Source organism: Pinus tabuliformis, chromosome 3_1, assembly GCF_031772625.1.
Source record: "Pinus tabuliformis cultivar Carrire ecotype Pingquan chromosome 3_1, CPIR1, whole genome shotgun sequence".
Classification (NCBI taxonomy): domain Eukaryota; kingdom Viridiplantae; phylum Streptophyta; class Pinopsida; order Pinales; family Pinaceae; genus Pinus; species Pinus tabuliformis.
Window position 1 is genome coordinate 14,037,256 of NC_142301.1, and position 25,417 is coordinate 14,062,672.

Sequence of the window (25,417 nt, forward strand, 5' to 3'; positions counted from 1 at the left end):
AAGACGAAGAAGGACACGGGAAAATGGTGTGAGTTCCATAAGAGCTCCACTCACAATACAAGTGAGTGTCGGGCCAAGCAATCACTGGTCCGAGCTAAAGGCTTCCGAATCAGACGTAGGTTCCGACTCTGAATCAGATCTCGATAAGGGATCCGACAAAGGGAAGCAAATCATTGATGCGGAGCCCAGTGCCACTGTGTCCACCAACAAGATCCATAAGATTGAGCCTAAATATCCAGAGGAGGGGGAACGCCTCTTCCGCTCATAGATGTGGGTGAAGGGTTCTCCGCTGCAGTTCATTGTCGATAGCGGGAGCCAAAAGAACCTCATTTCAGCAGAGGTTGTGAAGCAGCTGGGTCTAAAGACTACAACACATCCATGGCTGTACACCATCGGGTGGCTTCACCAAGGACGAGACCTTTGCGTCAGCCAGCAGTGCCGCCTTCCCTACAGCATCAAGCCCTTCACGGATGAGGTATCGTATGACGTTGCTCCTCTTGAAGTTTGTGATGTATTGTTAAGACAACCATACTTGTGGAAGCGACATGCTGTATATGAGTCTAGACCTCGCTCTGTGATTATTACTTTGGCTAATAAGTTGTACAAGATACCGGAGGTAGCCCCACCTACCACCATCTCTTTGATCACTGCAAAGCAATGCAGTAAGATCATTTCCTAGACTAAGAAATTTGTTTTCCTTATGATTCGCTCCTAGGGCAAGAAGAAGGTTGTGGCCACGGCTTCTAAGCAAGGCTCCTCTGCACAGCAGCAGCAGATGGACAAGGTCGTGGAGGAGTATAGGGATATTTTTGCCTCACCCACAGGGGTACCTCTACACTGTCAGGTCAAGCACTCCATCGATCTGACCCTAGGCGCACCGCTGCCCAATGGACTGATCTATCGACACTCTGTTCTGGAGAACGATGAGATCAAGAGGCAGATTCAGGAACTATTGTAGAAAGGGCACATCAGGCCAAGCTCATCACCTTGTGGGAGCCCGATTGTATTGGTACAGAAGAAGGATGGGACCTGGAGGCTCTGTATTAACTATCGGGCGCTGAACAAGATCACTGTCCAAAATAGGTACCCAATCCCGCAGATTGATGACCTTCTGGACCAGCTCAAGGGGGCCAAATATTTTAGCAAGATTGACTTGAAGTCAGGTTATCACTAGGTGCTTATCGAACCCTCTGATGTGTGGAAGACTGCCTTCAAATCCAAGGAGGGCCTTTTCGAATGGTTGGTCATGCCGTTCGGATTGACAAACAACCCTGCAACCTTCATGAGATTGATGGATGACATCTTGTGACCTTTCACCAATGCATTCGTGGTGGTATATTTAGATGACATCTTGATCTTCAACCAGAGTTGGCAAGATCACCTCCACCATATTCGACGGGTCCTTCAAACCCTGCGACAACACAAGCTGTGTGCTAACTTGGAGAAATGCACCTTTGGCCTGACCTAGGTTCAATATCTGGGGTACATCATTGATGAATAGGGTGTACATGTGGACCCATCCAAGCTACATGTCACATTCGGGATTGGCCAGCCCCAACCACTCTAGCAGAGCTCCGCAACTTTTTGGGTCTTGCCAATTTTTACCGAAGGTTCGTGTTGGGGTTCTCTCATATCACTTGGCCTTTAAGTCAAGTCACCAAGGGCAGAGCGAAAGCAAAGTTTTTTTGGTTGGAAACCCAACAACAAGCGTTCTCTGAGTTGAAGAATCACCTTTGTTTTGCACTTGTGCTCACATTACCAGACCTGCAACAACTATTTGAGATTGAGACAGATGCCTCCGACTATGCTATTGGTGTGGTTCTTATTCAGCATGGGCATCCAGTGGCATACCACAGTGAGACACTTTCAGACACAGTCCGAAAGTACCCTACTTACGACAAAGAAATATATTCCATTGTGCAGGCCTGCTGTCAATGGAAGCATTATATTCTAGGGAAGGAAACGGTCATCCACACAGACCACCGACCTCTATAGTTCATACAGACACAAGGGAAGTTGCAAAACAATCGCCATCAAAAATGGTCCACCTATCTGCAATAGTTCGATTTGAACATTAAGTATAAGAAGCGCAACATGTTGATTTAGGGTAGCATCGGATGTGCTCTAGCCATGAAAATTGGTGGAGAGGCTAAAGCACAAGAGATCTCCAAGACCCAGAAATTGTTTGGACAGATTGTACCCGGTTTGGGACATATTAAAATAATTAATATTTTTAATGGAGTTCCTAAGTCTAAACTTAGGAAAAATAAAATATTAATGGGTGTTAATATAAGACTGGTTTATTAGGGTCCAAAAGTCATGGATCAAGCCAAATCTAATCTTAGCCGTTGATTAGAGATTTAATCTCGGCCGTTGATGGACCAATGAGAAAAGTATAAGAGGAGGCTTGAGGGTCAGTTGGAGAACACACCAGAGTGATCAGTCATTCATTTTGCTAGAGCGAGGTTGCTAAGCAAAGTTGAATCAGTGATCAACAACGAGGGGCAGTGAGTACGAGGTAGAGAGGGAGGGACAATACTGGGAGACTAGCACAGAAGCAAAGAGAGCCAGAGCAGTAGTTAGTCCAGGCTACGTAGAGCCCAGCAGAGGCAGTGCAGAGCCCAGAGAGACTGCGTCATCCACGCAGAGGTCAGAGGGAGTGATGCAAAGGCTCCCAGAGGCTGCGCAATGCCTCAGAGGGCTGACGCAGAGGCTAGAAGGGCCAACGTTGAGCTTCAGTTGTGCCAGAGAGGGTTGCGTGGGACAGGTTTTTTGAATACCTGTTTCCAGATGTAGAGGTATTGTTGCCGTGTATTTTTCTCTGTCGGGTGAGCCGGATTAGGCACCCAGTTGTACTCAGATAGATTGCATAATAATATAACCCTCTGAATAGCTGCACCGGTCTTCCCGCATTGGGTTTTTCCAAGGATATTGGCCCAAAAATAATGGTGTCACTTATGTGCTTGTTTTCTTTCAGTGGATGATCTGTAGATGTTGTGACTGTGTTGTGTTTATTTCGATATTTGACTGTATTAAATAACTTGTTCGGATTTAGACAAGTAGGAGAAATAAACCAGAAGAATACAAAATAATTTTCTAACGGATAGACTTAGAAAATTCAACATGGTATCAGAGCGAGGTTGCAGATCACAGGATAATTGAAGGCATCAGCCGAGCAGAGCATTTGTAGCAGATTCAACTGTCTTGAGTGACAAAGTTGATCATTGCAGAAGGCGACAGAGGGAGGAGTGATGCAGAGGGACTGCGTCATCATTTTGGGCCAGAGAGAGGCAGAGCAGAGGCTATGGGAGGCTGAATCAGGCTCACGCAGAGGCCAGGAGGGCTGACGCAATTGGTTGGGGGAGCTGATTTGCTGGTGCCGGGATTGCATAGAGCCAAGTGGCTCAATCCTTCAGTTGCTGGGGCATAGGAGGCTGTGGGCAATCTGCGGAGCAAAGCTGGTGGGGTACTGTGGTCAGAACAGTACTTAACAAGGCAAGACCAAGGAGGAGGGAGTTGTTGCTGAGGCGAATTTCTAGCCAAGGAATCCTGATCAATGTTGCAGTTGCACAGACAATCGGAGTGGGGCAACTTAACGTTGGCAAAAGGATTTCTAGGAGGGAAATTGGGACTTAGAGGGAGTCCAGAGGAGAACTTCCAGACGGGTAGTAGAGAGACTCAGGAGGAGTCGAACCGAGAACTTCTAAACAGGAAGTAGAGAGACTCAAGAGGAGTCGAACCAAGAACTTCCAGTCGGGAAGTAAAGAGACTCAGCAGGAGTCGAACAGAGGACTTCCAAGAGGGAAGCAGAGAGATTCGGAGGAGTCGACAGAAGAGCAACGAGATGGCCGTAAATGGGCGGAGAGATCAGGACAGGCTGGACGGAGCGTCCAACTTTGTGGTCTGGAAGGCTAGGATCTTGTCCATTCTAGACAGACATCGCATCAAAGGCTTCGCCTTGAGAACGATGGCTATCCCAGTTGACCCAGTAGCGAATGATAGGTACGAGGAGGCAATGGCTAAGGCAAAGTGCATCATCCTTGATGGGGTCAAGGATCATGTGGTACCACATATTGCTGAGAAGGAAACAACAAAGGAGATGTGGGACACTTTGAAGACATTGTACTAGCATACTTCCGTGCAGAGGAAGATGCTCCTGGAGAATCAGCTAAGGGCATACTAGATGCAGAAGGGAGAGCGGAGAGATGTCTTCCTCGATCGGTTGAAGGAGATCCGTGCTAACTTCCATAGGGGCCACGCCGGATAAGGAATTGATGGTGAGGACCGCACTGAACGCAGTTTTCGAGGATTGGGAGGTATTTGTTCAGAGCATACTGGGCAGGACGAAGCTTCCAGATTGGGAAGAACTGTGGGCGGCTCTTCGTTAAGAAGAGATCAAACAACTGACCAAGGCGGGGAGTAGCGGAAAAAGGGTCAGGATCAAGGAGGAGAAAGAAGAGGATGTGGCTCTAGCATCTGCGGGAAAGCAGGAGAAGCGGAAGAAGAAGGACCTCACCAAGTTCAAGTGCTTCTATTGTGGGGAACTGGGTCATTTTGCGAATCAGTGTCCGAGGAAGAAGAGCAAGGGAGAGGCTTTCAAGTCCAAGGCATCACCAACGAGGGCGGAGAAAGAAGTCGAGGAGGACGATGATTGTGTCATGAGTGCTCATGTGCCACTTGAGAAGAAGTGGGGAGACATCGAGCTATAGTCAAGAGGACTATAGGCGATGAGGGGCAGGATCCTTGAGGTACCCAACCTCTTGGATTATACCTTACTACGGGAGCCCCGAAGAGTAGTAGTACTGGCGGATGTTGGTAGAGACGGATGTGGCTGGAGCGGCAGAGAGTGCTATATTGCAGGAGTCCCCAGACAACGCGAGGCTAGCAGGTTACAACAATGCGAGAGGCACGGGAGTGTTGCACCAGTGCAAGATGGCACAGAGAGGTGTGCAACGGTGCGAGATGCAGGGAGTTGTTGCAACAGCGCAGAGGTCAGTAGAGGGAGCACTTGTTAGCGGCAGAGAGAGCTTCAACATCGGGAGTGTTTCTAGCCTGATAGGGATGTCAGAAGTTGGGTGGATCAGTTACTTACTTCTCAGTAACTGAGTTGCAGTGCAGTAGCAGTATGCAGTAGCACGATGCAACATGATGGGAGGGGGATGTAGTGCTAGGAGAATGGACCAACAACAGCATGGATGCAACAGTGGTAGGGCCATGGGCAGCGGTACAAGATGCAACAGTGTAGAGGATGTTGGGCGGGTAGGCCTAGCATCAGCACAGGGACCGATGCCAGATAATCAGAGTGATGCTTAGTGAGGAGTATTGCTATAACACAGTCCTCGCTAAGAGGGAGTGTTGATTTGGAGTAACATCGTATGTGCTCTAGCCATGAAAATTGGTGGAGAGACTAAAGCACATGAGATCTCCAAGACCCAGAAATGGTTTGGACAGATTGTGCTCGGTTTGGAACATATTAAAATAATTAATATTTTTAATGGAGTTCCTAAGTCTAAACTTAGGAAAAATAAAATATTAATGGGTATTAATATAAAACTGGGTTAGAAGGGTCCACAAGTCATGGATCAAGCCAAATCTAATCTTAGCCGTTGATTAGAGATTTAATCTTGGCCGTTGATGGACCAATGAGAGAAATATAAGAAGAGGCTTGAGGGTCAGTTGGAGAACACACCGGAGTGATCAGTCATTCATTTTGCTAGAGCGGGGTTGCTAAGCAAAGTTGAATCAGTGATCAGCAACGAGGGGTAGTGAGTACGAGGCAGGGACAATACTGGGAGGCCAGCACAGAAGCAGAGAGAGCCAAAGCAGCAGCCATTCCAGGCTACGTAGAGCCCAACAGAGGCAGCGCAAAGCACAGAGAGACTGCATCATCCACGCAGAGGGCAGAGGGAGTGACGCAGAGGCTCCCGAGGCTGCGCAGTGCCTCAGAGGGATGATGCAGAGAGTCCTAGGGCTGACGTAGAGGCCAGAAGGGCCAATGCTGAGCTTTAGTTGTGCCGGAGAAGGTTTCGTGGGGCAGGTTTTCTGAATACCTGTTTCGGGCTATAGAGGTATTACTGCCGTGTATTTTTCTCTATTAGGTGAGCCAAATTAGGCACCGAGTTGTACTCAGATAGACTGCATAATAATATAACCTCTGAATATTTGCATTGGCTTTCCCGCATTGGGTTTTTCCTGGGACATTGGTCCAAAAATAACGGTGTCACTCATGCGCTTGTTTTCTTTCAGTTGATGATCTGTAGATGTGACTATATTGTGTTTATGTCGATATTTAACTGTATTAAATAACTTGTTCGGATTTAGACAAGTAGGAGAAATAAACCAGCAGAATACAGAATAATTTTCTAACGGATAGACTTAAAAAATTCAACACAACACCAATAATGTTGTTGATTGCTTCAGCTGACCACCGGTCATGGCGCTGATCACTATGCTCGACTCCTGTGGGCATGAGACATCGGGGTGGCTGCATCTTTACAAGAGCGATCCAGAATTCGACAACATATACCAGACACTCCTGGAAGGGAAGCAAGTTCCAAGTTTTCACGTTTAGGATGTACTGTTATGCCATCTGGGACACATCTGTGTTCCTTCAAGTGAGCGTGCCAAAATGATTTGGGAGGCGCACTATAGTCGGGTCACTGGATATTTCGAAGTAGAGAAAACAGTGGCAATATTGCAGAAGTATTTTTATTGGCTGAAACTTTGTCAGGATGTTGGGAAGTACATTAGATCCTGCACTGCCTGCGCCATTGCCAAACCAACCATCAAGAAGCAAGGCCTGTATACTCCTCTACCTACTCCTAGCTGGCCTTGGGAATCTGTCTCCATGGATTACATGTCGGGCCTTCCTTCTACTAAGCACGACAACGATTGCGTTTTCGTGGTCGTCGACAGATTCTCTAAGATGGCCATCATGGCGGCCTGCAAGAAGAGTATCACAGCAGAGGCCACTGCTAAGCTCTTCTTTGAGCGAGTGTGGGTACACTTTGGGATCCCACAGTCCATTGTCTCAGATCGGGACAACAGATTCCTGAGTGCATTTTGGTCAAGTCTCTGGTCGATGCTGGATACAAAACTTACTAAGTCCACGACTTTCCATCCCCAAACTGATGGCCAAACAAAGGTTGTCAATAGGATGATCATACACATTCTGCGCATGTACAACTCGAAGCATCCACACACGTGGGATGAAAGTCTCCCCTATGTCCAACACAGCTACAACAGAGCTCTCCACAGCTCAACAGGCCACAACCCCTTTCAGGTAGGGTTGATATTTCAACCATTATGCCCCATTGATGTGGCCATACCATTTGCAGCCACTCAGGTAGATTCGGCTCATGTTCAGTTCGAAGTTGAAAGGGCTAACAACTTCATTGAGCGCATTCAACACATCCGCCAGCAGGTCCATGATATATTGGACAGAGCCAATGCTAAGTACAAGCAACGTCATGATCAACATCGAGTGCCGCACAAGTTCCAGGTGGGTGACAAAGTTTGGCTACATTTGCAGAAGGAGTGCCTCGCTGGACCCCACCGCAAGCTTCGCCCGCTCCGATATGGGCCATACACCATCACCAAGGCCGTCGGTGACAATGCCTTCGAGCTCAGCATCCCCCCTTTCTTTGGTCTGCACGCAGTGTTCAATGTAGACTGCCTTCGGCCATGCTTTCCACCATTGTTGGACACATCTGACATTGCAAAACAACTCACACCAACAAAGCTCAACCCGGACTGCATGGAACATGCCACAAATGATCAGATCATAGACACACAGATCAAGAACACTCGTCAATAGATGATACAACTATATCGAGTTGTCAAAGCAGGCCAACAAATGATACAACTATATCGAGTTGTCAAAGCAGGCCAACTCCTTCACCAGGGCAAGTGGTTCACTAGGGACCAGGGTCAACATAAATTTCCTCACCTCATGGAGGCTCTGTACGCAATGGGCACCATTGCTTCCTAAGGGGACCATTACTTCCTAAGGAGACCATTGCTTCCTAAGGGGGGAGGAATGATCCAGGTGGATATTGGTGGCCACATGCCTATTCCACTTAGACCCCCCAGTCAGTTTCATCTGTTTCTTTGTTCATTTCAGTATTTACTATTTTTAGCAGTTTTTCTGGTCCTTAACTTTAGCAAAACCTGTAGTACTCGGAGAGATCTTTCCAACAAGGTATTGTATGCGCCAAACAGAGATAATATGACCAAGTTATGACCCCAAGAAGTTGGCTGCCCAACTAACCCCAATGGGGCCCACAAACTCTTTGTTACATGTCCTGGGGTTAGGGTTTTGGTTGTTTAGGGTTTTCTCATGTTTTCCAATAATAAATAGGCCCTTGAGCCTCATTGTAACACAGTTGAGAGGCATGTAGCCGCCACATCTTTTCTCCGAGATAAGCTACTATCGCTCGAGCAATCTTCTTTCCATTATGTTTGTAAGCATAGTTCAATATTTTTCTATTAATGAAATGAAGTGTTTTTCTGCTGTATCTCTGTGTTTATGATTATATCTATAAGTTGTTGCATTCCTATATAAGTTCGAATCAACATCAATAGATCCAAAAACGACAAATGGAAATAAATTTAATTAGTACAAGTAGAGCATTAAGAACAAATAAATCAGAAAAGTATTACCATAGTTGTAGAAAAATAACACCACAAAGCATTTGCCCTCAAAGACTTTCGTTTTCATTTAGAGAAATTCCAATACAAAAGTGTAGCAGAGCTTCGCTAGCCAGTAGCTCAAGAATTATAATGATCTTACAATGAGGAGCTTAGAGCTCAATTTATAGAAAAATGAGAGAGAGGTCCTAGAAAACGTCTAGATCCATCCACAAACCAGCTAGTCCTCCATCAAGAAAATCGAACTCTTGATACCCCTGCACAGATCTCTATGAGAGGGAGATGTTTGCTTGGAAAGAGTGGTTGGGCGAGTGAGATTTTAATTCTAGAGTGATTTGGACCACTCAAAAATATTTTCCATCCTTTTTCCTTGAGAAACTCTCATTCATTTTAACCATTCCTGGACCATCACCTTTAAAAAATTCGACTTGCTGGGACAACAACTATTCTTCTAGACCATCAAATTTTTCTTGGTATTTTTCTCGCTTGATTTGTGGAGATTCCATCCCTTTTTGACTTGACTTCATTTCTTGGGAAGGTTCACTTCATTTTTTAATTATTTTTCCACTTGGAGAGAACTTTTATTTTTCTCTCATTTTATTTTATGGCTAATTTTTGGCTAATTATTTGCCAGTTTTTGCCAATAATGAGAAAAATGGGTTTTTGGGGGGTAGATACATATTTTTCCACCCTCAAAGTGTGTTTAGATAGAAATTTGAGGTGTTGAGGTCTAATTTTGAGTACTCATGAGTCATACCTCCTATAACTTCTATAGACAACACTTACTACATTTTACATTAAAAATTACATAGAAATCTTGTCCAGTGGGGAATTTTTGACAATAAAAAAAAAGACACTTAGACTCAACGAAATTTTGCGAAATTTTAGAGATGATCTAATATGGTAATATACATTGACTCTAGACACTGGGACTCACCTAAGACTCTACCATCAAGCCACACTCTAGCTTTGGGGCATATTTGAGAGAAAAACTTAACTGATTACAAGTGTTGAAAAACACAAATAACGAGCTAAGGAAAAAAACTCCCTAGAGTGAACTCACTTGCTAGTATAGTCCTAAGTTCCTAACTAGTGTTGTGAACATCGCGATAATATTGTTTTATCGCGATTTTTTCCCGAAGCCGATATTATCGCGAGTAATAATCGCGGATTTTTTTTTTATACCCAATAATTTCGAAAAAATCGCGATAGTTTGAAAAAATCGCGATTTTTTCCCAATTTATCGCCGAGGGTCGGGGCAGCGCGGTTTTATAAGGGATGCTAAATGTTCGAAATGCAATTTTTTTTGAAAGAAACAAATAATTTTTGAGTGGGGCAGCTTAATGATCAAGTCTAGGCCCTAGTATTGATATGCTATTCATGGTAATGTTAAATTCTTGAAGTAAAAGTGACATTCTCCTTAATCTTCATTTTCATCATTTTACTTAAATTTTTAACATTACTATGAAATGACTCAGGATGTTTGAGAGTGGTTCCGATCTCATTGGATTTCATACGGAGAAAGTAGAATTTTAGATTTCATTCAAAATCCAGCGGACTTATCAGTTTTTCAGGATTTCAGGATTGGGAGATTGTAATGTTTTCAGGTGACACCACCTGCCCGGGCTACCCTTGCAGTTTTTCAGAATTTCAGGATTGGGAGATTGTAATGTTTCTAGGGGACACCACCTGCCCGGGCTACCCCTGCCACCAGTAGAGGACGTGGTCTACCTCCTATAGCTCCTACTTCTAGTTCTTCAACTTCTAGAGCACAACAGACTCCACTACCAACTCCACCAGCACCAGCATCTACATCTAGAGGGAAAGGGAAAGCTGTGGAATTTTCTTGCAAGAGGGGCAGAGGAAATCAATAGGATTAGACTTTAGTTATTTTCTTCATTTTATTGTATATGACATTATGACATGATGAGATACATTATTATATTTTTTGTGGATATTTTGAGGCTGAGTTGGGACTCAGGAGTCAGAACTTACTATTCAGGACATGATTCATTGTTATGTGTGATTTTAGCACTAGAAATGATATTAAACATCTTATATATTAGTTCTTTTATCATATTTATGTGTCAATGTATTTATTTTATGTTGTAGATGGTTTAGATATTAAAAAAAATGAAAAAAATGAATATTTTTGTACCAAACGATTTTTTCCCAATTATTTCCCGATAATTACGATTTTTTTTCCGATTTTTTCCTCGCGCCGATATTATCCTGATAACGATTAATGCAACATTTGTCCTATCTTACCTAGACCTTTTACATGACTCTTTTTCAACATACTAGAATCATTTTTACATCACTCCCCATGGGGCTGCGAAATTTGAAATATAAAACTGATGAACTCTGGAAATTTGGAAGTCTGAAACTCTGGCATTTTGACATGATCTGATGATGATGGAATGCTTCTGAATGTGCTTTTCCCAAGAAACCTTTGACAAGTCTTCAAATGCAATTTGAATGGTTAACAAGACTACGCACGCTTCATGGAAACCTCAGTAGCTTAGCTAGTCCAGACCTCCCACCTACAGTCAACAAATATTGTCTAGCCTTCCACGGGGTGACTCTTCATCCAGACTATATCACAGTACATCATCCCACTTTTCTTTCGGTGCTCCTTCGATGCAATTCTCTATCTTGAACTTCTCCCATCCAATCTCGAATGCTAGAAGAAACATATCCAGATCTAGAAGACCATGAGAGACATGGCTCGCTGGCTATTTTTCATACTCTTGATTTGCATATATTGTACTTCACTTTCTCTCAAATTATCCTCTAGCTATGGAGTTTGGTGTTTGTTTTTCATATATTTTAGATTTGATTCACATTTCTACTTTTTGCATTCTATTTCTATAGGAGCCGCTTTAGTGCTCACACTTTGTATTGACATAATTATACACCAACAACCCCCTTGGCCTACTTTTGTCGTCACGTCTTCGACATTAATAATATTATCTTATCTTATCTTATCTAGTTTATTATGATGTCTTAAACATTTGGTAGATAATAGACATAATCCATTTCGGTAATTGGATAATTAGCATCATCACCCAACTCCACCTATATGCCAACCTCTTGTTCTTATAGTCTATTGAAAACCTTCTTATTAAAGGTCATGTGTCTAATCATTAATGCTCTATTGACCACATATCACCATACACCGGAGGCGATTATAGTGGAAAAATTGAAACAATGGTTTAAATTCAATGGATGTTTACTCTAGGGTGTAATGCCTCTTCCTTGTGATATGTGTTCTCGCCCAGATTGTACAGGCACTGCAACAATGCTCAGGACGGGGGTTGTCACTCTAATTCTCGCCTACTCCATTCTAGCTATCTCCCAACAACAAGTTATGGGGGTAGTCCCTATGGAATGAAGTGAAGGAAAGCAAGTTGACAATCAACTTAATTGGAAGACATAGATGAGTGGCCTAGCCACTTTTGGTTGAAATTAAACAAGACTATGATTAAATTAAATTTTCTATTATGAGACCAGTGCCTTAATGGAGTCACAAATTCTTGCTTCTTATGAATTGGAACCAAATGACCGGAAGGATACCCCTTGCTTGAATGATTGACTAACCTATATGATATGCAAGTCCTAGGACCTATGTGAGATGCATGAGATTATGAGTGAGCTTTATCTTGAGTTAAGATTTTATTAAGTTGTTTAAATACTTTGATTAGAAACCTTTTAAGAGTACTTATCAATAGTGAAATATAAATTTTAAACAAGATAAATTGCTTATGGATATAAGTGCAAATTTCAACAATATACCAGGATACCAAGATATCCAAGATGCCAAATGTTAATAATAGTCAATCAAGATGCTGATCAGAGATTTATGACAGTTTATATCAGCAATACTACTTTAGAAAATTGAGGTTTACCAATGTATAACAACAGTGCATAAACCACTCCAAATAATGAAAATTACTCAACACATTGAAGCATAAAACTTCCGATTTGACCAACAATGTAAATCAGTTTCTTTAGCACACTTTATGATGGTGTATTCAACAATATTTCATATCTGATTTTAAGATTACAGCAGTAAGTAAAGACATATCAACAAGATAAAAACTGGCAAAGTTAGATATCTAATATGTCCGAAAAAAACAAAATGCACTAGAACTCAAAAATTTCAATTTTAGGGCTTTTGGTGAGTTTGCCTTAGAAATTTTCAGATCTGATATGATTATTACAACAGTGAGTTAACCACAGATCAACAAATCAATCCAACCAAAAATCACTACCCAATACTTCTAAAAATAGAAAATTTTCACCAAAATTGAAAAAATTAATTTTTTGAGTTTTTCAGAGAATGTGATTGAGAAATTTCAGAACTAATGACTAATTACAACAGTGAAACAGTGATAGATCAGCAACCCAGTGATGCTTAAGACAAACCCTAATATTTCCAAAAATAGTAAAATTTTCGGGAAATTTAAAAATTTTAGTTCTTGGCCCTTATTAAGTATTTGATTTAGAAATTTGAGAACACTAGAGAATTTCAGTTATGCAAACTTAAATGTTAGATCTAGGCCAAAACTCAGAGGCCAAAATTTGTGAAAATGAAGATTTTTCAATTTTAAATGATCTTGACTATTTAGTTTGTGATTTTAAATGAATTTCGCTGTCAAATTTTCAGTAAATGTCCCTACAAAATTGTATAGAGAATAATTTTTACACTCAAGGGCCTAGATCTATCTCGTCTCTCACTTGATTCCTTGATCCAACTTGCAAAATTGAAAATAAAAACACCCAAACCCCAAATATATACAAAATACTAAAAATCCCCAAAACCCAAGTTAGAAAAAATAATTTACAAATTAGATCTACAAAAATATTCACAAGATCTACAAATATACAAGGGTTTTAAAAATTTTAAATTTTTGAGAAAAATATTTTTATGGAGTTTTTTTCCTTTGAAGAATGGCTGAAAATACTTTAGAATCCCCGATGTATACTATAGCCTTAGTGAAGATTTAATCCACCATATAAATATTTGGAATCCAAGCAACAATGATTCTTGCCCAAGTTTGTGAATTTGGAGGCCAATGGATGAAGTACCTGCAAGCACTATGCATTTATCTCAAAATAATTTGTTAGATCACATAGGGAATCAAACCACCTAAGATTAGCCCAAAACTATCAATAATATGGTTCTATCTTCATTTAATGAAAAAACAAACCTTACCAATATTCAACACAACATATAGATGTCCGTAGTTAGCACATACCACAAATCAATAAGCAAGAACACCTTGAATTGCACCCCAAAGTCTTTATTATGATTGAAAAAATAGTTCCTAGCGAGACAATAGTTACAAAGCCGTTTCAGTAGAAATTTTCTAGCCAAAGATCAAGATCACTAGAGACTCAACTGACTCTCTAATTTATAGATAAATCTTCCAAATGGAAAAATGACGGCTAGTTTCCTTGATCCCTGTCAAAATAATTTTCGCTGTTGATAAACCCTTTAAGGTCTTTTAATCTTGGCCCTTGATTTTTTATTTTTGAGAAATTTTCGAATTTATCATTTAATTCCATTTTAATTAGCTCAAAATTAATTATTTTCAGCGAATTTCCTCAAAAATTTGACTTAGAATTAACCACCAAGGTCCAAGGGTCCAAATTTTATTGAAAAATACAATATTCCCTTGGTGGAAGACATTTACAAATTGTCTCTTTTAAGACCCACGAATTTTTCCATTTAGAGAATTTATTTTCCTAAAACAATTTAATTTGACTCTAATTAATTAATTTTCTGGCTTAGGATTTAATTTTATTTTGCCTGAAAAATTAATTAATTTACACATAAGGGGATTAATTATTTTTCCGATTATCTAATAAATATGATTTTTCATTTACAAGACTCAGAGAGAATACACTTTCGTCTTAGACCCTCAAGACACATAACCCATCTGCAACACAATATGATTTAGTAAACCAAGTGACTTGTAATAAAATAATTTAGCCAATTAGCTACATCTATTCCCAAATCACTTTTACATCAGATTCGACTAAAACACTAGGACTCACTTGATAATTCGACAATAATTTTCACCCTAGATTTGGGGGTTTAAGGTGGAGGGAAAAAACTCCTCTGATTAGCTGTGTCGAAAAACACAGGTAATCAGTGAGACTAAAAAACCTCCTAGGATGGAATTCGTCATCAAATTATAGGCTTACCTAGGTTGTTACATAGACTCAAGGTTTTACTAAGATCATTTACAATATATATCTTGCAGAATGGGATGACTATGACACATGGATTGCTGATATGTGATCCGATCCTTGTTGAAAAAAGTTGGCACTTCTGCTTCCCTGGAACTTTGATAATTTGAGTGCAACAATACCCACAATGAGCATGTGTGATGTGAATTGTTGCTTATCTTCTGGTATTTTGACATTGGCATCTCTATAGAGGCAAAATTCATCCACTTCTTAGAAATCTTGTAGGGGACTTGGAAGTGATAGGTTGGGCAGGTTTTAACTTGCCCAACTTGTCACTTTCAGCTAACTTGCCCAATCTGTCACTTCTTAGTCCCGGGCAAGATTATTGAGGGGTGCATAATTTTTACCATTCAAGTAGACACCTTCGTTGATCTGTAGACTCAGATTTGATGGATACTTGAGTTGGATAATTTTGAAATACTTGGGATAGAGTTCCTTGTCTTGTGTTTTATGATTATTAATATTACATGTATATGCCCAATGTCTACAATGTCTATTATGAGATGATGGTATATTATTATCCCATTGTTTCAACTTTCTGGTGCATTTTTTCTACTTGCTGCGATTGTTATGTCTTGACAACTATGCTTGAACTCAAAGCAAGTTTGAAGCTTCTTTCCTTGATAGTCAACATGACTATCTCTTGTGATACCCTTACTTATTTGCTCATTGGACTTGTGATTTTGTTTGTTACATGCAATCTATCTAACTTTGTTTGTGTATTCCTTCTTGTAGTGTCGCTTAATCTTCTTGCAATTCTAATATTCTACTTGATAATTCTATTTGGTAATTCAACTTTCTCGATTTCTAGTTATGTTCTTTGAATTTGTAATGAAACTTTTTTGCGACAAGCTAGTAACAGTGACTGCTAGATAAAGTGGCCAAAGGTTGAGTTTTAGATTTGCTTCAAAAAATGTTTGACTACAAGTAGGGATTGTTGATTTCTGGTAGCATCGGATGTGCTGTAAGCCTCAATATTTGCAGGGATGCTTGGACACATGCATTCCACAATACCTAGAAATTGTTTTGGGAAATTCCCCTTGAAGACAATTTTATTAAAATAAATTATTATTTTTAATGGGTTCCTAGGTCTAAACTTAAGAAATTAAAATAATTAAAGGGTTTTAATCTAAATGTGGGTGAAACTTCTAGAAGGAGACGAAGATCAAGTCCAAATGATCTAAGCCATTGATTAGAATCTAATCTGGGCTGTTGGTTCTCAGTTGGAGGATTATAAGGACTTCGATGGGCATTTGGAAAACACACTAGGCAAATACTCAGTTACCTGAGTAAGATCGATTTTCTCACTGGTCGAAGTTCGGCAAGAGGAAATCAATTCAGAGGGAGAGTTGCAAGTGAGGAGAAGAGAGAAGGTAGCAGCATCAATTAGGAGTGTAGGAGCAGAAGACGCAGAGCAGAGGAGGGACAACACAGAAGCTGTGACGCAGAGGGACAACGCAGAGGCTGATACTGAGACTGCGCAGTCCCCACGCAGAAGCTGACGTAGTGAGATGCAGAGGGCACAACATGTCCTCTCTTGGATCAGAGTCTCGCCGAGAAGTGTGAGAGAGTTTAGTAAATTTCTCATAGAGATTTCTCTTCTATTTCTCATAAAGAAACCCTCATCTGCTGCACCGATTTTCCCGCATTGGGTTTTTCCGGGGACGATTGTCCAAAAATAACTGTGTCATTGTGATTATACTTGCGCTAGTATTATACTTTTCTGCAGTGTTTTAATTGTGAAGGTTGCAGTAGAATTTATTTCGATATTTGCTATAGAAACACTATGAATAACTTTTCTGAACTAATAATTAGAAGAAATAATATTAGTTAATGCTGTTGGATTTCTATTTAGATTTTTTCACATGGTATCGGGACTGAGTTAAGCAAGAGAGCAGAGCCAGAAGAGCCCAACACTGAAGAGAAGAAGGGTTGAAGTGCTGCGTAGGCAACAAATCAAATCCCTAGAGGGATTATGCAGTCCGGACCAGGAGGGCAAGATTTTCGTGGAAAATCTCTCTCTAAGTGAGTCGATAGAGAGGTAGGATTTCCAGATCGAAATTTGTCAGTGGCAGAGGGAGCAGCATAGCAGTAGATTCAGCGCAGAGCAGGGTTCAGGAGGGACGCAGTTTTCTGCAGCAGTTGCTGGGGCATAAAAGTGTCAAAGAAGGATGGAAAATCAAGATGTCTCTGGATTATTTTCTAGATTAGAAGAAGAATTCGCATGTTTTTCAAGTTCAACATCAACAAATGTCTGGTACACTGATAGCGGGGCTTCAGCCCATATGACTGGAGTATGAGAATATTTCTTGAGCTATCAAGAAGAGCAAATGGACTTCCAGATTACTATAGGAAATAGAATGAAGTGTACTCCAGTAGGGAGAGGCACCATAGCATTTCAGACGGAAGCAGGAACCAACATCTGAGACACTAATGTTCTGCATGTGCTTGGGTTAGGAATGAATCTGATTTCAGTGTTCCAGTTACAGGACAAGGGATACGATGTATACTTCACTGGAAAGAAAGTATATGTCAAACATCCAAGCTCGAAGAAGAAGAGACAAATTGGAGCTCGAAGCAACAAACTATATATGTTGCAGCTCGAGTCTCCAATGGCACTAATAGGCAACAATCTTAATGGTGAAAAGGAATTGAATGAGCTATGGCAGAGGCGAATGGGACACTTGCACCATGGAGCACTGAGTATGCGCAGAGAGACTGTTACAGGGGTTCCAACCCTTAGTACTGAGCATGATGATATATGCAGAGGATGCGTACTAGGGAAGTATGCTAAAACAACTTTTTCCAGGAGTAAACACAGAGCGGAGGGCGTATTGGGATTAATACACTCAAATATTTGTGGTCCAATATCCACAAGAGCTCTTAGTGGTGGCGAATACTTCATCACCTTTATTGATGATCGCTCTAGAAAAGCCTAGATCTATTTCTTAAAGACCAAGGATGAGGTCTTTGATCTGTTTAGAGAGTTTAAGGCTCTCGTTGAGAACATGACAAGCAAAAAGATAAAAGTATTGTGTTCAGATAATGGTGGAGAATATACGAACAAAGATTTCATAGATTTCTGCGCAAAAGAGCGCATCAAAAGAGAATGGACAGCTCCATATAATCCAGAGCAGAATGGAGTAGCAGAGCGTAAGAATAGAACTATTGTTGGGGCGACAAATGCTATGTTGTACGATCAGGATTTGCCTAGATTCTTATGGATAGAAACTTGCAACACAATGGTGTATATCCAGAATAGAACTCCTCACAAAGCTTTGGGGAAGAAAACGCCTGAAGGTGTCTTCATAGGGAAGAAGTCGGAAGTAAGTCATCTCAGAATATTCGGAAGCGTGGCATATTGTCACATTCCAGACGAGAAGCGTAGTAAACTGGATCAGATTGCAGAAAAGGGGTATCTCGTAGGATATAGCAAGACCTCGAAGGCATACATAATCTACATTCCTAGCAGCAGGAAGATTGTAGTAAGACGAGATGCGAAGTTCATGGAGGGTAGTGCTTTAAGGAAATCTCGAGAGATGCTAGCAGAAGATTAGTCAGTAGATGTTCCTCTAGTCCAGCAGCAGTAGGGGTAGCATGGAGGACAAGCAGGAGGACAGACACCTGGAACGAGCATAGTGACCAGCACTAATATTTCCTCAGAAGTAGGAAATCCAAGTAGTTCTTAGTAGGTGGAATGGTAGGAACAGGAGGAGGAGTTGATCGAGCCTCCCACCACCAGTGGCAGAACCAGTAGAGAAGTACGACAGACATTGAGGGACGCAAAGGAGTTTGTCAGAGCTCCTAGAATCGAGAATAGGCAGCGTAGACAACCTGACAAGTACCAAGCCTTGGTAGCACAGGGTGAAGGATCCTCTAGCTTTCGGGAAGCCGTACAACACCAAGTATGGGTGGATGCCATGGTATAAGAGTATAGTTCTATTATGACGAATGATGTCTGGGAAGTGGTACCTAGGCCAGAGGATAGATCAGTTGTAGGATCAAGATGGATCTACAAGATCAAGTATGCTACAAATGACAGTATAGAGAAGTACAAGGTTAGGTTCGTAGAAAAAGGGTACGCACAAAAGGAAGGAATAGACTATGAGGAGACCTTCAGCCCAGAAGCCAGATATATCTCTATCAGATCCGTTATATCCCTAGCAGCTCAAATGGGATGGGAGATTCACCAGATGGATGTCAAGACAACATTCTTGAATGGGGTGATAGAAGAAGAGGTGTATATAGAATACCCTGAAGGCTTCGAAACTCATGAAAAGTGAACTCATGTATGCATGTTAAAGAAAGCTGTGTATGGACTCAAGCAGGCACCTAGAGCATGGTATGGTCAGATTGATAGTTACTTGCAGCAGTTGGGATTCGTCAAGACTGATGCTGATCCCAATCTCCACTATCTAATGGTGGAGAATGAGCCACTTATTCTGGTATTATATGGGGATGACTTGTTTCTAGCAGGGTCATCTAGACTCATAAAGGACTGCAAGAGGACTCTTGAAGCAGAATTCGACATGAAGGATATGGGGTTGATGCATTATTTTCTGGGGTCGGAAGTTTGGCAGAAGAATGGGGAGATCTTTCTTGGGCGAGGAAGATATGTTACAGAGGTTTTGAAGAGATTCAAAATGCAGGATGGTCGGCCCATGGCTACCCCCATGATCACTAATTGGAAGAAAATAGATGCATTAGGAGACATGAGGTGGACCCCACCTTGTACATACAACTCATTAGGTCGCTGATGTATCTGGTCAACAGTGAACACTAGGCCAGACATTTGCTTTGCTGTCAACACTCGTAGTCAGTTCATGGTCGAACTGAAAAGGGTGCATTGGGCAGCAATTAGGCACATTCTTAGATATGTGCATGGAATAGTCGGATATGGGTTGAAATACACCCGAGAAGATGACGTTAGATTGAATGGATTCACATATGCAGATTGGGTAGGTAGTTCAGTTGACTAGAAAAGTACCTCGGGGTATTGCTTCAGTGTTGGATCAGGAATGATCTCTTGGTGCAGCAAGAAGCAAAAGTTGGTAGCTCTAAGCTCAGCAGAAGCAAAATATATGGTGGCCAACACAACTATGTGCGAAGCTATATGGCTTAGAAAACTGCTTGTGAGTTTGTTCAGGACAAGGATGGAGGCGACCAATATTTTCTGTGATAATCAAAGCTGTGTTAAACTCTCTGAGAATTCAATATTTCATGATTGGTCAAAACACATTGATATCAGATGTCACTTTATCAGAGACTGTGTTTAGCGTGGGGCAATACAATTGCAATATGTCTCCACAGGAAATTAGGTAGCAAACGTACTCACTAAAGCTCTAGGAAGTGCTAAGTTCATCCAGTTCAGGAAGCAGATGGATATGGTAGAGAATCCGTTTCAGTAGCAGATACAGGTGGTTTCTTAGTTGCAGTGGCAGGAAGTTGCAGTGTTGGCAGTGTCAGCAGTTATATGGATGCAACATTTGCGCAGTAGTTGGTGGGCAGTGATGTAAGAATCAACAACGTAGAGAGAGAATTTATCAGAGACTGTGTTTAGCGTGGGGCAATACAATTGCAATATGTCTCCACAGGAAATTAGGTAGCAAACGTACTCACTAAAGCTCTAGGAAGTGCTAAGTTCATCCAGTTCAGGAAGCAGATGGATATGGTAGAGAATCCGTTTCAGTAGCAAATACAGGTGGTTTCTTAGTTGCAGTGGCAGGAAGTTGCAGTGTTGGTAGTGTCAGCAGTTATATGGATGCAACATTTGCGCAGTAGTTGGTGGGCAATGATGTAAGAATCAACAACGTAGAGAGAGATGTTACAGAACATGGTGATGCTTCAGCAGGGTGCATTGCTAGAGCACATTCCTTGCTAAGAGGGAGTGTTGATTTATGGTAGCATTGGATGTGCTCTTAGCATCAAAATTTGCAAGGAGGCTTGGACACATGCATTCCATAAAACCCAGAAATCGTTTTGGGAAATCCCACCCAGAGACAATTTTATTAAAATAATTAATTATTTTTAATGGGTTCCTAAGTCTTACCTTAGGAAATTAAAATAATCAAAGGGTATAAACCTAATTGTGGGTGAAACTTCTAGAAGAAGACGAAGATCGAGTCCAAATGAAATAAGCCATTGACTAAAAACTAATCTGGGCCGTTGGTTCTCAACTGGGGGATTATAAGGACTTCGATGGACATTTGGAAAACACACCAAGTTCAGCAAGAGGAAATCGATTCAGAGGAAGAGTTGCAGGTGAGGAGGAGAGAGAGGGTAGCAACATCAATCAGGAGTGTAGGAGCAGAAGACGTAGAGCATAGAAGGGACAACGCAGAAGCTGTGATGCAGAGGGATAGCGCAGAGGCTGACGCTGGGACTGCGCAGTCCCCACGCAGAAGCTGACACAGTGAGACGCAGAGGGGACAGCAGGTCCTCTCCTGGATTAGAATCTCGCCGAGAAGTGTGAGAGAGTTGTCAAAAAATTTCTCACAGAGGTTTCTCTTTTATTTTGATGATTGTATCTTGTACATAAGATTTTTTCGAAAGATTAATAAAGAAACCCTCATCTGCTGCACCGATTTTCCCGCATTGGGTTTTTCCGGGGACAATTGTCCAAAAATAATTGTGTCATTGTGATTATACTTGTGCTAGTATTTTTCTTTGCATTTACTTTCCGCAATATTTTAATTGTGAAGGCTGCAGTAGAATTTATTTTGATATTTGCCGTAGAAACATTGAATAACTTATTTCTGAATTAATAAGTAGAAGAAATAATATCAGTTACTGCAGTTGGATTCCTATTTAGAAATTTTCATAGGGATCAGACAATCTTTGGTGCCACTGTTATGAACACCCTGTTTGTTAACCATAAAAAACATCCAATCCAATTAGAAGAGGGGAAGGAAATCTAGATAAGATAAATAAAATATACGTATTTTAATAATATGAGAGACTGATTTACAAGCCCTCTCGTGACAGTATAAATATCATTCACTGGTCATAATGGTGAAGGGTTATGACTTTTGGTGATTAATTATTATTAGTATTGTTGTTATTATTATTATGCAATAATTTTTTTTCATGGAAAATGTCATCAGGGAAACCCTCTAGGTGCTTCTTGATCACTTTCTATGAATGATGCCTCGGTTAAAATGCTGCCAGAGTACATGTACTAAGGGACTCTTCTAGACTTAACCCATGATCTCTCAACGATCTTTGTCTAGAAATCGGTTAGTTCAAACTGATTGAGCTGATCCATTAGGCTCTATTATTATGTAATACACACACACACATACGTTTTTCCAAGGAACAAAGTGGGACATTGAGTGAGTTATGCAACATAGGCAACTAGCAAAGGAGGTAAACCTTGAGACCTTTTGCATGAAGCATGAAGCATGAAGCACTTTATGAAAAGAAAGGATCTCCCATCCATCTTGGAAAACTTGAGAATTACCAAAGTGGGTTTTGAAACAGGAGGAGAACACTTGAGCTAGCCTACCAGGCTTTTTATTGTAGTGTGTATATGTACATACCATTTTCTGTTTCTCTTATTTATTTCTTACAAGACTACCTGATTTGCATGTTTTTGTTGTGTGTATGTGGCCATATTTTTTGTTTAGTCAAGTACCTCTTTAGAAAATTTGTATTTTTTTATTGTCTACCTTCTTTCTTTCCTTAATATTAAAATTTGGAATTGCATAGGAGATGCTATTGATACTCCTTATTGCTTTTGTCAAAGGTTGTACTTTCTAGTTCCCTTGACCTATTATGGTCATTCATGGACAACAATATAATTTATTTTCATTTCTCTATTTTTGCTGTCCAAGTCAATACTTTTTAATATACTTCGTTACATTGATTGGTTGAGTAGCATTAGGGGAAATTCAGATTTCAGCTAGCAAAATGGGTTGTTAGATGTATCGCTCTCTACAATGCATATGCATTTTAAATTATTTCTCTTAACTCTTTAGTGTTTGTTGATATTTTATTATTATTGTTTATTTTTTTGCTTGAGTAAAGGTCAAACTGAATTTCAGGAAGAATATGGTATTTAGATCCTGTTGTAGTCAGGCAAAATAAATTATCACTGTTTGATATGCATGTCTTAAAAGTACCTGAATAAAATTAAAAAAAAAGTATTAAAAGAAACTCATTAAAATGTTATTCATTGTTGTAGTTGCGGGGATGATGGTCGTATTCAAGGTTGGCGGTGGCAAGAAATTTCAAATGCCTTTGCAAGTGCAATTCAAAATAGTAAGTTTAGAGTATAAAGAGAAAATTGTTCACTTTTGGCACAAGCCTAATATAGTTGAGGACAACCCTGTGGTCACCATTTCAAAATCATGCATAAAACCATTCAAAACTATTAATATATTCGTAATTCTGTCTCTGGAAGTTGTTCATACAATACTTCTTGAATGACCTCCCTCTTTTGCTGTCTTTTATGTTTCAAATTTTGATAAATGTTTTTTCACCTTTCTTCCATTTCCAGAAATTACCCTCTCATAAATGTCCACTATATGTAATTTGTAGGCCACCTGAATTTTATTATCTTTCTTTGTATCGTTCAAGGAATATACTCTTTTCTTGTGTTCAAAGCAACAGGCTTATTTTCTCTTAGTTTGTTTCATTTCCATACATTATAACATGCTATTATTCTGGTACTTGCCTCAAAGATTTTCATATTTTTATGTAACTTTGTGCAATTACCCTCACGAATCTGAAGTTTTATTTCTTTCCTTCTTTCTGGGTTTACTTTCTATTCTTCATTTAGTTTACTTTTAGTTGCTTTCCTTTGCACCTTCTTTTTTGTTTTTGGGTTTTTGCTAGTGAAACACTGTTTGTTTAGACAAAGGTACTATGAATCTCTGTATTGTTTCCAGCGGGTGCAACAACTGCATAAATGTTGTCCCTTCTATGCTTTAACTCAACCTTTTATCACGTGAGTCACATCCTCTGGGACTTAAACCTAGGTCATTGCAGTGACAAGCGTCCCCACTTAACACTATACAACAGCTCAACAGGCTCTTGCCTTTGTACCTTCACGAGCTTTTTCCTTTCCATTTTCTGGAAAAATGAGAGGATTTGATCAATGTGGATTTTTGGGCTTGTTGCTGGGCGGGGGTCATCATCTATTCTTACCAAATTTCCTTTCTCAAATCTTTCCCTTTAACATTATGATTAGGGTTCTTGTTGGATCTATGTCCCCTTTTTCTTTTTACCCTTTTATCATATGGACATGGTGTGGATGTTTGAAAAGTAGGAAAAGACATTTCTTCAAGGTTAATATCATCATTCAAATGGCATATGTCATTCTCTACGTTACCTCTTTCTTCCAAATTAGCATGGACAAGTCTCGAGGATTGCCCTTGGCTGGTGTCATTGAATTAGTGGAATCATGATGGCTCCATAATTCTCTACCAGGACTTGGTTACTGTCCTATATAAATATGGGAGCCGAGTTCCTCATTTGATGATTGTCACCCTTGGAAACATGTTCCTATTTGGGTATCTAGTTTATATACATGTTCCTGATGGGAAACATGTTCAGTTAGACCCTCTAGTACCAAGGGAATTTTTTGTCAGGTACAATGTCTTCCAAAGGTCACTGAATTTATATTCCAGCACAATGGAAGACAGTGGTAGGCATTGATGTGAAGTTCAATGAGGATGGATGGTCCTCAAGTTTGTAGTAGCCTTCTACAGTGATTGAGGAAGATGAAACTCCTGCTGTACATAATTTAAATACAAAATATGATGAGAAATCAGATTCAGATCAGCATGCTATCAGCCAAGGAGGAGGGGCCATGCCACTCTCTAGTTCAAGAAGGAATCCAAGATGGCTTTTCTAAGTCTTATGGAGTGCAAAATGAACAAGCTGACTTGCCTAAATCCACCACAGAAGTTTCCAACTTATCTTGCATTCTTGACGCTGAACTTTCAAGGTTTGAGGAGGTAGTTATAGAATGTGCATGGCATGATGCCATTGTGGAAGAAAATAACTCCAGTGTCAAAAATGATATTTTGGAGGTAGCTTCATGACTAATTGGGAAATCAGTCAATAATTCCAAATGGATTTACAAAATTAAGCATGCATAATGGGAGTGTTACACCTCACACTGTATGAGATTTCATATTGTGATTTTCATCACATTTGTGGAGAATTGTTGTTGGCTCCTTGGAGCTTTTGGATTGACTTGGGGGGATTCATTTCCAAGGAGTACTTTTCCTTCATGGCATTGGATCATTTGAGAGGTACGATAAGATTATGCTACTAATGTCTGATAAATGTCCACAAAAGTAGGTCAATGGGATTGAAGAATACAACCAGTTTGAATACAATGTGGGTGTGCAAGTGCAACTCTGAGAGAATGCAAAAATAAAATAATAAAATAAAGTAACATAATGAAAGAAAGCTGCAGTAGTATAGCCTCAAAGCACATGTAAATAACTTTAATTAAGGTACGATGATACCAAATACTAAGTGAGTTTGTCCAAGACTAGAA

At 40.5% G+C, this 25,417-nt stretch overlaps 1 protein-coding gene across 3 annotated transcripts in view; it reads left to right on the forward strand.

Moving 5' to 3' along the window:
- Positions 1–25,417, forward strand: part of DWA1 (DWD (DDB1-binding WD40 protein) hypersensitive to ABA 1) — a 320,516-nt gene that overhangs the window by 12,991 nt on the left and 282,108 nt on the right. For all 3 annotated transcript variants that reach the window (XM_089410719.1, XM_089410721.1, XM_089410720.1), the window contains exon 4: positions 23,090–23,166. In XM_089410719.1, coding sequence (XP_089266845.1) covers positions 23,090–23,166 — 77 coding nt within the window. The remainder of the gene's footprint in view (positions 1–23,089; positions 23,167–25,417) is intronic.